At 32.1% G+C, this 15,370-nt stretch overlaps 3 protein-coding genes across 6 annotated transcripts; 2 read left to right on the top strand and 1 right to left on the bottom strand.

Moving 5' to 3' along the window:
* Positions 1 to 8,776, bottom strand: LOC108567165 (extended synaptotagmin-2). 4 transcript variants are annotated; one of them, XM_017927479.1, is made up of 20 exons: positions 8,592 to 8,776; positions 7,429 to 7,540; positions 5,646 to 5,843; positions 5,547 to 5,588; positions 5,335 to 5,475; positions 5,206 to 5,282; positions 4,917 to 5,129; positions 4,738 to 4,858; positions 4,514 to 4,684; positions 3,085 to 3,182; positions 2,248 to 2,296; positions 2,073 to 2,162; positions 1,929 to 2,015; positions 1,560 to 1,871; positions 1,333 to 1,429; positions 1,083 to 1,275; positions 873 to 965; positions 711 to 807; positions 501 to 644; positions 1 to 432 (listed from the first exon to the last, which is right to left on the bottom strand). In XM_017927479.1, exons 2-20 carry the CDS (start codon positions 7,534 to 7,536, stop codon positions 358 to 360), a joined length of 2,406 nt encoding a protein of 801 aa, XP_017782968.1. In that variant the 5' UTR covers positions 7,537 to 7,540; positions 8,592 to 8,776; the 3' UTR covers positions 1 to 357. The 4 variants fall into 4 exon arrangements, with proteins under 4 accessions (XP_017782968.1, XP_017782965.1, XP_017782967.1 ...); XM_017927476.1 differs by lacking the exon at positions 8,592 to 8,776 and adding an exon at positions 7,609 to 7,724; XM_017927478.1 differs by lacking the exons at positions 3,085 to 3,182; positions 8,592 to 8,776 and adding exons at positions 2,612 to 2,697; positions 7,609 to 7,724.
* A 643-nt stretch (positions 8,777 to 9,419) lies between these two features.
* On the top strand, positions 9,420 to 12,380 carry LOC108567132 (EF-hand domain-containing family member C2-like). Its single transcript, XM_017927405.1, has 11 exons — positions 9,420 to 9,590; positions 9,647 to 9,820; positions 9,887 to 10,740; positions 10,794 to 10,988; positions 11,043 to 11,185; positions 11,241 to 11,440; positions 11,496 to 11,620; positions 11,674 to 11,787; positions 11,842 to 12,021; positions 12,077 to 12,179; positions 12,234 to 12,380. Exons 1-11 carry the CDS (start codon positions 9,537 to 9,539, stop codon positions 12,378 to 12,380), a joined length of 2,289 nt encoding a protein of 762 aa, XP_017782894.1. The 5' UTR covers positions 9,420 to 9,536.
* A 237-nt stretch (positions 12,381 to 12,617) lies between these two features.
* On the top strand, positions 12,618 to 14,056 carry LOC108567131 (ribonuclease P protein subunit p30). Its single transcript, XM_017927404.1, has 7 exons — positions 12,618 to 12,790; positions 12,857 to 12,990; positions 13,044 to 13,115; positions 13,173 to 13,241; positions 13,295 to 13,569; positions 13,646 to 13,725; positions 13,786 to 14,056. The coding sequence occupies exons 1-7, from the start codon at positions 12,697 to 12,699 to the stop codon at positions 13,926 to 13,928; spliced, it is 867 nt and encodes a 288-aa protein (XP_017782893.1). The 5' UTR covers positions 12,618 to 12,696; the 3' UTR covers positions 13,929 to 14,056.
* The last annotated feature ends 1,314 nt before the right edge of the window (positions 14,057 to 15,370 follow it).

Here is a 15,370-nt window from a genome sequence, read left to right as displayed (position 1 = left end):
TAACAATCAATAAATGCACATATATATTAATGTTTGCCTCATAAGAACAGGAAATTATAGTACAGTAATGTCAAAAAAACAAGCAATTTCTATAAGAGAAAAAAAATACTGATTTTTTTTTTCATGTATATACTTATATATATAAACATCGATCTCTTTTAAATATATAGTATATATAAGCATTCGTAAGGCATCTGGTTTCCACCTTGGACAGATTAATTAGTAAGCACATCACTTATGAAAACATAGAATGACTAAAAACAGGTTAAAAGCATGATGACAAACGTATTTGTATCATGCGTTAAAATTATGTCACGACATAAAAAATGTTCTTGTTTCTTCTTATAGTAGAGGTATTTAATGCATCTCCGGTTGCAAATCGAACCAACTGTTGATGGGCTGCGTGAGACGATCATCGAGATCAACGACAATCTTAAAAAAAAATAGGAATTTGTTGAAGGAAAATAGATAAATTTTATTGATAATTAAAAAATACTCACTTGTCCAAGAACGTTGCTGCTGGAATAGAACAGTTGTTTTTGGGTGCAGACCGTGATTTCCAATTGTTGGCTCGTCAACTCCCCTTGGGAAATGACGTACTCGAATTGCTCATCGAAGATAGGATTGCAATTATCTTTGATTACCTATCAAAAGCCAAAGATGAACATTTAATTTTACATTAAAAAAAAGACGCGATGATGCAAACTTACTGCAGTTTTACGTTTAGTTTCTTTCAATCTGTCCGGCAGCAAATAGAGCTTAACGTATGGATCCGGGATATTCGATGGATCCTTCAGAGGAATATTTCTGCGGATGAAAGAATTTGTTTTATTGCAAATGTAATTAGATGAGCAATTAAATGAATAACTTACGCGACTTTGTGTATCACCACAATGAGTCTCTGCATGTTAACGCTGTACCTCAGGGTGAGTTGGATGCGTCCCAATCCTTGATCTCCAGTTGATCTTCAATTAAATTTACAAATCAATTACAATCTCATCATTTATTAATAAGTATTATTAATAAGTGTCGATTAACTTTAACGTTTCAATATTAAACTTTGGTTTTCAATTGAAACTTACGAAGTGATGCTGGGCGAACGATGAATCAAACCGGTGGTCATTGGTGCTGGAGCCGAGGTGAGTAACGGTGTCTCTTCTTCAACAAGAACTTCTTCGGCACGTTCTGTAACACCCAATTGACTCACACCTCCGGTGCTTGCCACTGACGGTTCTCTGGAGATGATAGGTTTCCTTATGGGACTTGGCGGAATAACTATAATGAATTATTATGAAATCAACATTTTCTATAACGTGATCATATAAAACATACTTGAACTAGCCGATGAAGATGTCGATCCTTGCCTATGAAGCCCAGAATCTTGCTGAATAGGTACTTCGTTTTCTTCAGGCAAATCGCTTTTCAAAATCTAAGAACAAATATTAAATATAAACTGTTAAAATGAAAATTTACTATTCTAATATAAATAAATGTGATCATAACCTTAATGAATCTAACTTACAATAACTTTAATTCTTAATTTAATAAAGAAATCTTACCCTCATGTGCATGGACATGACCAATTTGCTTTCAGGTCCGCCCTTCTTGAGACCGAAAGGTTGTTGTGGTACTTCCAATTTGACTTTTTGCGAAAGCGTGGTGAGTTGATAGACGAGCTCTCCCATCTCACCTCCAGTCTTCTGATCCAAAACCTTGAAGTACATCGAATCCGATTCAGGGTTTGCAACGAGGAAGGTGAAGCCCTGCTGCCAAACAGGGTCCGTCGTTCTCATAACGACAGAAGTTTGCTGCGAGTATTTTCCTACTCTAATAGTCAAATATGGATCGGGCTTGGTGCTCGAACGCATTTGCTACAAAACAATTGAAATGAAATGAAGAACTGGTAAAGATGTAGAATGTATAATTACCGGAAGCATCTTTGCAGAATCTATGTAAAGGCACAGAATGGCAGTGTGCATATCGGTGACGCGCAGGATTTGTGTTTCAGCCAAAGCCTGAAATATTGAAACAATTATAGATTTTTATCTAATCAGAAGAGTCAACAAACTTACAGCTTTCAGATCTTCGTAACTGGTGCTAAGTTTCAACCAGGTCAGTCGCAAGTGAACGATTCCAGTTTTGGCTTGTTCTAAGGTGATCCACTATTAAAAACACATGGTATTAGTCGAAATTGTTCATCTAATATATTTATAAAACGAATTGATTTCGTTGAATATTTAAACTCACCAAATCTTCTTGACCCTTTTTAGCGACATTTGCGACTTCTATCGTAGCCCTAAAACAGTTAACAAAGGTCAATACACGATTCAAAACCCGATAATGAAAGAAAAAGAAACGAATAGGTGTTAAATTTTGTATTTTTTGTTATGTTAAGTTAATGTTAATGAATAATCAGCAAACACCGCTCAGAAGCAAATCATAAATAAAAAAAAAGAAATGAAAATCTATATACAAAACAGAGTGTTAGACTCTGGCTCACATCTTGCTTTTACTTTATATGTTTTAAGTTTGTGCATATATTTTTTTTTTTGTCTAATGAAGTTTGAATTGAAGTTGTACTTTAGTTTATATTTCTTTTGGTTTCGGGTACCTTCCAAGATCATCATCAGTCGGTCCATTATCATAATCATACAAATGCAGGTGCAGTCGTAGTCCTTTAGCACAATCCACTACGCACTAACACAAACAGCAGTTTTATTAATCTTGTTTCCAATCTGTGTGTATGAAAAGAAAATAAATCAAACCGCCAAGCGTCAAAGAGGGGGAAAAAAAATAACTCCAAACACAATAAATCAAAAGTTATTAGTACATAGTTAAATGTTACAGGAGATATCCCAGGAGGAGCTACAAAAAGTTCACCGCCTAAAAGGTTGCATTCAAGTACAGTGCAAGACCGGAGTCTCGTAAAGATTGATTGATTAATCTTTAATAGACTCCGTGCAGATTTATATAAGGAAAGCTAATAGATTAAATTTCGTTAGGCGGAACGGATTCCTGCATTTTGGTTAGGAGCTGGAAAAAGAAACGACAAAAAAATGGAACAACAAATAAACTCTAGTCTACCTTCCCAATGGGTCATCGTTAAAGGTACCTGGTAAGCCAGGATCCCAATCCCACAATTCTAAGGTTAACAATTGGGCCTCCCTCGAACTAATCATTGCCTATATACATTCGTGTATTAACAACAACAAAAATTACAACAACGACGACATTAATTAAATTCATATCGAGTGGGCATGCAAAACAAAAGGTACAGAGGCAGCAAGCAAAGATATATATATATATATATTTATTTTTGGTGAGAATTTTAATCGGTCTCATTAAAATTACCACTGTTTATGGCGGATGAAGGATGAGATGTTTAAAAAGAAAATAGTAAACAAAAATGAACAATTCCCCCCAACCAGATTAGATCGAAGGTTTCGGAAGAAAAAAAAAAGAACTGTTCCTTCGTTGTCTTCTTACCTTCCGAGGATCTCATCATCTTTCGCATCGTCCTTGTCCCACAAATGCAGATAAAGCTGTTGCCCACTAGCATCCGATATAACAAACTAACAATAAACAACACAACGTATAAAATAAAAAATAATTTGTTAATCGAAGTCTAGAACATATAAAAAATTCAATTAGAGATCTTTTGGGCCTCTCCCGCCGGTCGATTGGATCACGAGTTCGTTTACGAATTTTCGGAAAAGCTAAACTAGTCGTTTTGCGAAGCTCAAACCTAATATTGTAGCGTGTAGAGTGTATAAAAAATAATTTAAAAAATAAAAACAACAAGTTGCAACACTAGGTTCCAATCGAAATGTTTCAACAACAACAACAAAAAAAGTTTGGATTTTCAAACGTTAGAAATCGAGAAATATATTTATGAAAATAGATTGTTGGAAATGCAGAAATCATTCACAGTTTACCAAAAGAAAGCAAACATACAATTTTGACAGTTTTATATGAAGAAAATGATAGATTTATTCCTACTTTAAATAATTCTAAAGTTTATAAATTGATTATCTTGTTTTGAATATATAGAAATATTCCATTTTCGTCATTTTCTTACAAAAGTTACAAGTAATTAATAGATTATTCATCAAGAAAGAGTTCTCTGAATGTAAAGAGAGCAAGTTTACTACAACTAGTATAAATCATCAAATATATAAAGAATTTAATTCGATTTGAAGAAATAGACGTTAGATCATCAAATTTTACTATTCAAATATAAATAAATGTAATTTTGCTTAACCAAAACCTTAATTAATATAACCTAAAATAACCTAACCTTGAATCATGTATTGATTAAGAAATATTACTGTCATAGGTATTTTGCTTTCTTTTGTTCACTTTTAACCGATAGAATATACATAAAGTCGAGAAAACATCAAAAAAGGAGTAAATGAACATCAAACAAACTTTCTGCATTCGAACAACTAGATTTGAAATAATCACTATTCGCATGCAAAAAAAACAAATAATTCTAATTTGGAAATGTTCTTACCTCGCACCAGTAGTCCCACTTCGGATCGACGGTGTTCATAATAGTCTTCGTCTGGAACTCTTGAGCTCCGACCTTCAAAACCGCATACGGATCTGATTTACCTTTACCCAAGACGCTGATGTCTTTCTTCATGAGATTTTTAGCCTCTATCACGTGCACACGCAACACACCCTGCAAAAAAAAAACTTCTTCACTGTAATTAATAAATTGATTTTAGTATTTACCTCAGGTTCGGGACGTTTCAAAATTTCCGATTCAATCGTATCGCTCAGCTTGATTGGGAACTTATTTGGAAGCACCATCATCGAGGCGACCTGCTCCACTACAATCCTCCTCAGAATGTCACTGAAATGACATATGCAGATTTGCTTGTATAATTCGCATATCTACTTTGCATCATTACCTGAATCCCGGCAAGTCGAAGATGTCCACGATTCCGACCAAATCGAAGTCGATGGTCGGGTTGTTCAGGAAGAAGACCTGAAGACCACCGATCAAAGGAATTTCGGAAATCAAAGGTTTCATCACGACGCGAAGCATACCGTGCAATTGGAAATCTCTGATTCCACCTTTCATACCAGAAACAGAGAAACTTATATCGCAGTTTCCTGCGTAACTTTAAAAAAAGAAGAAAAAAAAAACGCAATTTTCAATAACAAAACCAAGTAAACCAATCATTTAGTTTCACTTACTAAATATCCAAATCCATGATTATTTCATTCCTGGATATATTTTTATCGTAGACTTTAACACCACCAATGCGGAATGGCTAAAAATACAATATTATAAAAGTTACCTCTAATTATCACAGTGAAACTTACGATTTCTCCTAAGATGATGCGCTCAAATTTAAAACCATTCAACTTGTACTTCTCCAAGCTTGTTCTCAACGCCGGTTGAATTGAACTCATAATCAAATGTTTGGCGTAGCTGTTTACATTAGGCCAACATTGCTTTATAATCTAAACCCGTGAAAAAACATATATTAATCAATCATTCCTTTTCTAAAATCATAAATATTTAAAGAGCTTACCCGATTTAACCATTCGGTTCGTTCAATGTCTGGGAAGAACACCTAAAATATGCAGAAAAATATAGTTTTTTGGTACTTTAATTTAGATATTTCGCTTACCCAAGCTGGTAAATCGTTCAATCTAGCTTGTATGACCGTCTTCTCGTTGGACATTGCCACTGCTTGGGCCATATTTCTTCTGATTTTGTTATCCTTCCTCCACTGATCGCGAACCACCAGCATCACAATCGGTCCAATGAGCCATGCAACTGACCAATTCATGTAACCGGCCAAGTAGACTATGCCCACTAAGGACACCTAAAGAAAACAATAAAAAAAATATTGCAATTTTTTAATTTAAACATATTTGGAATTTGTTAAAAGGTCGTTTCAATAATATGCTACAAAATAGAAACATTTATATTTTTATCAAAGAAAGTATATATTTACTTTCGTGTTCAACAATCATGTTTAAAAATATTTACAGCACAAGTATAGATTATATGAACAAATTTATTATTATTTACTGATAAAAAGTCAATAAATAAAATAAAACTCTCACTGTATGTATCATAATTTTTCTTATTAATCTACAGTAAGTCATTAATCTAAGATGATTCTTTAACAGGATGTACAAGGTGAATAGGCGTGAATTATCGCACGCTTCTTTAAACGCTCCATTAGTACTCGACAACAACAAAACACGTGTCTACAATTTAAGCAAATATAACGCAATACGTACAAATATGAAATGCTGAACCATCGACATATTGCACTAAATTAATTTAGAAAATTGTTATTGCCGTTCTGCGTGAAATCAGTAATTATCATTCATTATCTCGCATTTGCACCTGAGGCAGATAAGTCCCTAATTCTAAATCGTTAGTTACACTTATCCGATTCCTAGATAATCGGTAATATGTAAACATTTTTCTAGAAATTATATAATTCCTCGAAACATACTTGACAATTATTAATCATGTTTCTAATAATTAATTTCAATATTTTATTCTTGTCTCATTATTATAAGTCAACCAAATTATGTAGACACAATTTGTAAATCTTATCAATTTAATTAATATAAATAAAAATAAACCTATGTTAATGTAAATATTATTATAAATATGAACAAAATATGATAAGATTACGACAAATTAATAATAAACAATTTATATTGAATTATTGAACAATAAATGAAAAGAAACAAGTGGAGCGAAGGAATATGAATTTTAAAAGCGTAATTTCCAATGCGCCATTACTTTTGACCTCAATTATTGCGTTTTTCAATTACAAGAAAAATTGATTATTTCGTTGAAACTTAACACAACATAATTTCTTTAGTTTATCGATACAAATCGAAGTAAAGACAATAATGTTATTAACGGAATATCCTTTTTCTTTTCAGTTTAAAACCTTTGCAAAATGTATTCCTAGTCAAAGTAATGACTTGACCTATCATCCTTTACCCTATCCACCCTATACTGTATATCACTCACTTCCATCTCTGAAGTTTTCATTGCGCAAATAGAAAAAAAAATCAATAAGACGGCGCCAGTCGATTTATACCAATTCTCTTAGCAGAAACTTCTTTAAGTCCGATATAAATAGACTTGTGTACGTCGCAATTGGTGGATATTTGTTCGAATGAAAACAATCCTAAAAAATAAATCTAAATACATTCCGACTAAATATACGCAAATCGCTTGAATTACAAAAGAATTTTGTTCAAAAAGTTTAATTAAAATGAAAACATTCGTGTCAAGGTAGAGCTAATTAAATGTTACAATATATGAGAGAAGATTGCTATATAATTTATTGTTTTGTTTATTGCATTATCATAAATAAATGAATTCGCTGATGTCATCGAATATTGAGAATAATAACTTTATGTTTTTTTTTTTACCTTTTTAACTGTGCTGACGATGAGCTCGGACATGGTGTCTCCGGACCTCTGGATTTCCTTGGATTCTGTCGAACTCTCAGACTTTTCCTCCTTGCTGGCTCCCGCCATGTCTCTGGAATTAAAATAATCACATGATCAGAGCGAAACAACGTGCTTCCATCGATTAAACTCAATTCATACACAATATTTTTAATTGGCATTGATTCGGTCGCACATCCAAACATCCATTCACATTATATGTATTTGCTTGTCCCACATTTCCAAACTTGTACACAAAGCGAAACGTTTGCTGCATAATTGACTCCATTTAAAATAGCGATTGTGCAATTTTTTTTGTTGTTATTCTATAGAACAAAACTAATGCGAATATCTCATTTCCATGCCACAACTTCCTTCCGTGTCTGCTGTTGATAACAAGATCCGGTAACGAATGTGTGATTACGGGAAATGGTGATCAATATTCAATTAGGGAGACACTTTTAATGCATAATTAAATACGTAATTTTCATTGTGAGGTTGGGCGAATCCTGTCCTTCCCATTAGACTAATCATCGATTTTTATCATAAAGAAATACACGTTGCATCATGTGGTCTGCCAAATTTGAAGGTCTCATAAATTGTGAAATAAATATAAAAAAAATACACACACAAGTTATTTTTATCAAAATATTATATTCACTGCCAAGCCTTTATAAATCAGTTGAGACCATATCTTTTTTTATTCGTTTGCAAATAATAACAATATATTTATTAGCCCACACATGTTCGCTTTAAAGTCAATGTTTGCTTTAGTAAAAATGAATTATTTCTATTTGAAATCCAGTAGTAATCTATTTGTAACATACAAATAGATTGTACACAATAGCTTGTATCAATATTAAAAGTCGAAACTAGTACATATTTGATGAATGGACGGAAGCTTCTACAAATTATGTTTAACATAAAAGACACAAAAGTTACAAAAATAAAATGAGCCGCATATGCAAATGAAGCAATACAATTTACTTGACAATTAAAACGATTTGCATATACAGTTAATTCAATTCATTGGCCATTTATGTACGTAATTTGTTTAAAAGTTTGATCTTATATTTATGAATTAATTATTATACTAAGACTTATTGCAGATGGGTACAAAGTAGGTCATATCTTACTAAATTTACCTTTCTGGTGGATTGGCAGCCAGGTTGTATGCAAAATTATCAAAGAAAACCGCACGTACGGAAATTTGTTTATGCACTGTCTTCCTCAACCAACAACGATGAGATCATTGTTTATAAATAATGTTCATATCGCTGCAGTACGTATACACCGAAAACTACCTTCTGACTGTTTACTCGGATAGTGTGAGTCGATGCAGACGTGACTATTTGGTTGTCTATCTTGCAGATTTGCTTTAATCACTTTTCTTTAGGCTGACATCTCTTTGACCTTTTTAAAATTAATTAATTAGTTTTCCTATTTAATTATAGTTTAATGAATGTATACAACTTAGAAGTAATCATTAAAGTAATCATCGACACTATATGTATCATAACTTGATGTTTATGTCTCATGTAAGGAATAGTGTGTATATTAAAATTCGAATAATTAGCAATGATCTTTTTGAAGATCTCAATTGAATTACAAATAAAAATCTAAAAATATAATTAAGAAGTTGAATGGAAATAAATTAATTTAATTGTACTTATAATACAAAAGATTTATAGTTGAAGCTTCATTACACGATATAAGTATAGAAACTGGATACTATAATTGTATCATGGCTTCTCAATAATCAAGACATATCTGAAATATAAATATTAAACATAAACTTTTTCATGACAAACTCATGCAAATTAAATATATAATTCTCAAATTTATTTCTTTGATTTTCAAATTACTACGTCTCCTATACATATTTTATAACTATTATATAAAGTTATTGATTTTAACTTCAAGTCATTTCATAAGTAAATCGTGTAAAATAATTGAATTAATACAACATATAATACGTTGACATGGAAACAAAACAAGAAAAATTGACAAAACTCTCATTTCATTCACGATTTACCTTTCATTATACTTCTATACAATTTACTCATTTCATACATTCCAAGAAGTGAAACATGGCACGTTCGCCCGGTCTACCTTTCCTACCCGGCTTAACTTTCAATCCAAACGTAAGTACTTCCAAGAATTAGTAATAAAACCTTTTCTAATTCACAATACTTGTTAGATTGGACGCACGAATTTTCGCATAGATCCTAAATTTGACTTCAACGAAGGTGTACCATGTTTGGTGGAAAAAGTTAAACCAAATTTATTTGGCCCTTTAACAGATAAATATCCGTCATTCTATGCAAGAGGTGAATGCATTGAACTACCTTCATGGATTGCTTTTGATAAGCATGTAAGTTAGATTTTGAGAAGTAATTAAAAATTAGTATTGATTTATTAAACTAATTTCGTATTATAGACATTGCGCTTCGACGCGTTCTTTCAACAAACTTTGGAAGAGGTGAAAGATGCGCCCTATGTGCTTCGCAATGTACAAATCTACTTTTTCTTGGAAGACGGAACCATTCAAGTGATGGAGAAGCAACAAGACAACAGTGGTTTGGCCCAAGGAACGATGATTGCGCGACAAAGGATTCGTTTACCGGCGCCTATGGATGATAACTTCTATGATATATTGGATTTCAATGTTGGCAGAGAGATCGAGTTCTTCGGAAAGGTGTTCAAGATCACCGACTGCGACAAGTTCACCCGGAATTTCCTGAATCGCGCTGGCATAGCCATCCCGGATCCCATAAACACACCGAACGATCCGTACTTGGATAATCGTCATAAGGAAACGAGATGTCTTCTACCGAAGAAACCGAACAACAAAATCGATACGTTCGGACAGTTCTTGAAGTTCGATAAGAAGATTTTAAGATTCTACGGTTACTGGGATGACAGGGATTCAGATTTCGGGGAGTTTCACGATTTGGAAATCTATTATTACTTGGCTGATGATACCATAGAAATTAAAGACATCATCCCGCCGAACGGAGGTCGAGATACTGGATCGCTTCTGATGAAACGATCGAAATTACCAAAAGTATACAAGGGTCTTCCTGGACCTGGTCAAAATGCTCCGGACACTATTCTTAATGTGCTGGGTTATGGTTTAGCAGGTGGCAGATACATTTTCGATTCCTTGAATTGCGGTAAAGAGCATGTCGAGTACTACAAGGATAAAGACCTTTCGATTGGTGGTGTATTAAACTGTTTCGGTAGAAAAATCGTGCTTACCGATTGCGATGGCAACACCAAAGAATATTACAGGTACAAAATATGCAACCGAAGTCCAATCATGATTAACATACTTATAAATTTAGGGTAAAATACGGCGTAGATACTTTCGTACCTTTGGCGAAACCTGTTCAGGCTTTGCATAAATCGAATCCTTTAGCTGAACGAGAATTGCCACCTTGGAATGGCTACGGTTCTTACGAGGATTCCGCCCAGAATTGCATAACTGTAGAGATGAAGGCGCCATTGAAGGATTTCAAAAAATTCTTAAAATACGATCGGTAAATTTAATATAAATTAATAGAAAAACAAACTTTAAAGTATCTATAATTTAGGAAAGGCATGGACAGTCAGATTTTGCGATACGCAGCCCGAATGGTTTCAAGAAACGAGAATAATTGCCAAAGGAAATTCATCATTTGCTATTTCCTCTCGGATGATACTATACAAGTTTTCGAAGTTGCTCGCGAAAACTCAGGTGCTGCAAATTCATTTTCTTAAATAATTATTTATTGATGATCATCTTTTTGAAGGCTTCGGTCCGGCAAAATGCTTCTTTTCAAGGCAAGAAGTGCTCATGCCTGGACAAGAGATGTTTACAAGTAAACGACCGCAATGCTACAAACCGCAACATCTATTCGTTGGGGCGCAATTGGTGATCAACAGTTTTCATTTCATTTTAGTAAATGCCGATGAATACGCTCTCAGATATATGGAAATACATGCCCATCTGGTACTTACACAACGTAAATTTAAAATTAATTTCTTTACACATCAATTTTTTGTAGTATCCCAAAAGCGATATAAACGTTATTATCGAAAAGCTGAGAGAAAAACTGAAACCTATTTATAAAGATTTCGTAGGTGAAATGATACCCAAGGAGACAACAGCTTTATCATACGACACTTTAAGGTGGTAATTTCAATTTTGAAGAGATACAAGTATTATAATTAATTTAATTTTAGATCAAAATTATGTCCAATAATGGGCGAGAATTTTACGGAACACGAAATGATTACAATTGCCAGAGCATATTCATCTAACTGTATTGAAGAACGTTTCAGTCGCGATGCCATCCGGTTTGTAATTACAAGACAATTTTAGTTTGTTGAATACATCGATATTCATTCTAGTGCTATAACATTGACTGAATTGAAACGTCTTTTGTGGGATGATCACAAGAGACTTAAAGAATATTTCCTACTCAGAGATCCTTCCCGATGCGGTGTGATCCCCGAAAAGGAGCTCTACACTTTACTGAGAGGTTGTCGAATTCCACTCGACGTTCAGCTACTAGAGAAGATTTTCAAAGTGTAAAATTAATCAAGACTGTAAGAAAATCATTTACTTTCAATATTCTGATTTTAGATTGAAAAGAGATGAAAAGGGCTTTATTTACTACGAAGATTTCCTGGATTTTATCAACAGGAGAATCTGCCCGACAGCTGATACAATTCCAATTAATATTAAGGTATAATAATTTGATTAATGTTTAATTAAATTAAATTTATATGTTCTTAATTAGAGTGAACTTTGGTGGGCGACTGAGAAGGAACCGGATGTTGGAAAATTGATCGATTGGTGTGCTTTCAATAATGCTCTGAATTTGGAAAGCATCTTCAAGGAGCAACCTCCACCACCGACACTCAAAGATCTCCAACATAATAAATAAGCATAATATTGAATTTTAGGATATCCTTAGTAGTTTAAGATTTTTTATGGCTACCGAAAATTCATTATATAAACGCTTTTCATTACTTTCGGTCACAAATAAATTTACGTAATTTTATAAAAATAACATATCTTTTCTTTTTAAAGTGCATTTTAATCGTCAGGGGGTTGAAGACTGTTTAACAGTTGAGGACCTTTGAGGATTCAATAATATGTATGTATGGTTGCATGTATAAAGATAAACAAACGTGTCTACAATGTGGTGTTATGTTTGAAAGTTTATAATTGCAAAAATACGTTTCTCATCGATAAGTAAAATGGAATCTGTTAAAGGATACTTTGATTTATGTGTAGCAGAGAGCTGTATAGCAAATGGTAATTACGAGAAGACGATTTCCAGGTTTTATGAATGTAAGTTACAACTAGGTTAAGTTTTCTTTGAGTTTTCTACATCAATTTCTTAAAAAAACGTTATAGTTGGATACAGGACGATTGCAATAAATCAGGTATTCGATGAGGCAAATCTACAACCTACTAAGAAAAAGAAGAAAGGTGAGCAGAGAGAAATTGAAGATGTAGTACCAGCACCTATAGCATTGGAGACTGTAAAGGTAATTGCAAGAAATGTACAATGAATACATTTATGAGTTAATTATTGTTACAGAGATGTGAAGATATGAAGATTTTCAACCGGTTGACCATAAAATTCGCAAATCAAGACATCATACATAAAATTGTATATATTCCATGATAAAATGTTGTAATTTTTTTTTTTAATATTTTATTTTTGTAGATGAGATCAGCAAATTTAAAGAAATACGACTTACTTGGAATCTTACCAACAACTCAGCAGGCATTTCAGGTAGCAGATTATAAATTTAATACTAATATTTTGATATTATAAATAATATTTAGTTCACTTGCAGCAATATAGATGCAGACATCTTTACATTTGACCCACAATACGAAAAACCTTACAAGGCAAACAGGAAGTCCTACAGTATACTCATCGAGAAAGGTTATCACTTTGAGATTCCTTATGGACATGCTCTAACCAGTAATCATCATCGAAGAAATATGATTCACATTTCACATGTGCTGCACACATTCAGTAAATCGAGGAACATCATAATTTCAAGCAATGCTGTTAATTACATGGGCATCAGGGGACCTTACGATATCATTAATTTGTATCCTTTGACTTGACATTTCACAATTTCATACATTACATATTCCTACATAATTTCCTTAATGGTAGAGTTACAGAGGCTACATTTTCGGATTGAGCGAAGAGAAATGTAAAAATTCGATTTTAAATAATTGCCGGAATGTTTATTTAAAATCGGGTAAGTTAATAATACTAATTAATAAAAAAACGTTTTAACACAATCTGTTTTCTTTTTCAGTTGGAAGAAGACATGGTAAATCGGTGATGTTTATCCAAGATATCAAAGAATTTGAAGAGATGGATATTAACAGTGCAACGGAAAGTGACGAGGAAATGATCAAGGAACAACCAGTAATGAAAAAAATCAAATCTGTGAATTAATGAAATGGTTTTTTTTGTTACTGAGATGTCTTTCCTTGTTTCATTATGAAGAGAAATGTAAACATTGTGTATTGTTCTTAATTATACATATACTTTGATACTTTGCTAAGTGAATTATATTATAAAGAAACTCCATTAATATATATTATTGTTATTTAATGAACGTTTATATTAATTAAGAGTAATAAATATATATAACACGCAAGAAGTTTTGCCAACGTCGATTTATTACTTATTTTACTTATGTAATATTCAAAGTCTCCACAATAAATGATTCTAATCTATATAAAAACGAAACTTACATAAACCTTACTAATTAATTTCAAAATTTGAGACGTTATAACTAGTTAAACTTTAATTGGATGTATAATAACATATATGAATTCATGGTCGTTAGGAAAAAAAGATTCTAAATGCAAATACTATTACATTACGTTAATCATAATAAAATGTAGAAAAACATACATTGTGTTGAATTAATAAATATTTCATAATCACAGTTAAATATTATCCTGACTATCAGTTTAATAACTGTATGTAATTGGGTCAGAGTTATGTAGGAATAATAATTTGCTTGTTCATAAGATTCATTGGAGATCTGATAAACTGTTTTTTTTTGTAGATAACGTCAATTGAAAATATTCATTCGCTTTCACTGTATTTTTTATCGAACATACAAAATATACGTAACATTTATTTACCCGGAAATTACGATTTTTACTGTAACATTAATTACTGTAACATTAATAAAACTACGTTTCCAAATGATGTAACACAAAAATAAACCTTCTACTTAACTTCTTCTTCATGTTAGCTTATACTCAGTACAATTTGGCCAAAAAAAGAAACCTTAGAAAATCGTTTGTGAGGTAAACATGTTTGTTTTGAAGGTATTTGTTATTTCTTATTACTTACAAACTATTTAGTTTAATACTTTAATATATGTATGAAACTAATAAAGATGATAATAAGATTTAATTTAATTAAATTAATTACTGTAACATTAATAAAACTACATTTCCAAATGATGTAACACAAAAATAAACCTTTTACTTAACTTCTTCTTCTTCATGTTAGCTTATACTCAGTACAATTTGGCCATAAAAAGAAACCTTAGAAAATCGTTTATGAGGTAAACATATTTGTTTTGAAAGTATTTGTTATTCCTTATTACTTACAAACTATTTAGTTTAATACTTTAATTAAAGGTAGAAGATATGTATGAAACTAATAAAGATGATAATAAGATTTAATTTATTTAAACGTAATACTATATTCAGATAGAAAATTGTGTAACTACTTTATATGAAGTTTTAATGAAATCTAAAAGTAAAATAACCTTCAGCAAATTAATGAAAAGCTTAGAGTAAATACTTTTACAATTTTAATCAAGATTAATTAAATTTAATATTTCACTACAGCAAAAATAATCGTATTTTTAA

This window comes from Nicrophorus vespilloides, unplaced genomic scaffold (assembly GCF_001412225.1).
Source record: "Nicrophorus vespilloides isolate i.1.1-1 unplaced genomic scaffold, Nicve_v1.0, whole genome shotgun sequence".
Classification (NCBI taxonomy): Eukaryota; Metazoa; Arthropoda; class Insecta; order Coleoptera; family Silphidae; genus Nicrophorus; species Nicrophorus vespilloides.
Note: the sequence above shows the minus strand (reverse complement) of the source record. Positions and strands in the feature narration are given on the sequence as shown.

What these genes read in the sequence shown, in the direction of transcription:
- LOC108567131 (XM_017927404.1), top strand. Translation starts at nt 12,697, where the DNA reads ATGGAATCTGTTAAAGGATACTTTGATTTATGTGTAGCAGAGAGCTGT. An exon ending in TAGCATTGGAGACTGTAAAG is followed by an intron (nt 12,991 to 13,043) that starts GTAATTGCAAGA and finishes TTATTGTTACAG; the next exon opens with AGATGTGAAGATATGAAGAT. An exon ending in CAACTCAGCAGGCATTTCAG is followed by an intron (nt 13,242 to 13,294) that starts GTAGCAGATTAT and finishes AATAATATTTAG; the next exon opens with TTCACTTGCAGCAATATAGA.
- LOC108567165 (XM_017927476.1), bottom strand. Translation starts at nt 7,652, where the DNA reads ATGTTTGGATGTGCGACCGAATCAATGCCAATTAAAAATATTGT. An exon ending in TCGTCAGCACAGTTAAAAAG is followed by an intron (nt 5,844 to 7,428) that starts GTAAAAAAAAAA and finishes TGTTTTCTTTAG; the next exon opens with GTGTCCTTAGTGGGCATAGT. An exon ending in TGAACGATTTACCAGCTTGG is followed by an intron (nt 5,589 to 5,645) that starts GTAAGCGAAATA and finishes TGCATATTTTAG; the next exon opens with GTGTTCTTCCCAGACATTGA.
- LOC108567132 (XM_017927405.1), top strand. Translation starts at nt 9,537, where the DNA reads ATGGCACGTTCGCCCGGTCTACCTTTCCTACCCGGCTTAACTTTCAAT. An exon ending in GCTTAACTTTCAATCCAAAC is followed by an intron (nt 9,591 to 9,646) that starts GTAAGTACTTCC and finishes AATACTTGTTAG; the next exon opens with ATTGGACGCACGAATTTTCG. An exon ending in CAATTCCAATTAATATTAAG is followed by an intron (nt 12,180 to 12,233) that starts GTATAATAATTT and finishes GTTCTTAATTAG; the next exon opens with AGTGAACTTTGGTGGGCGAC.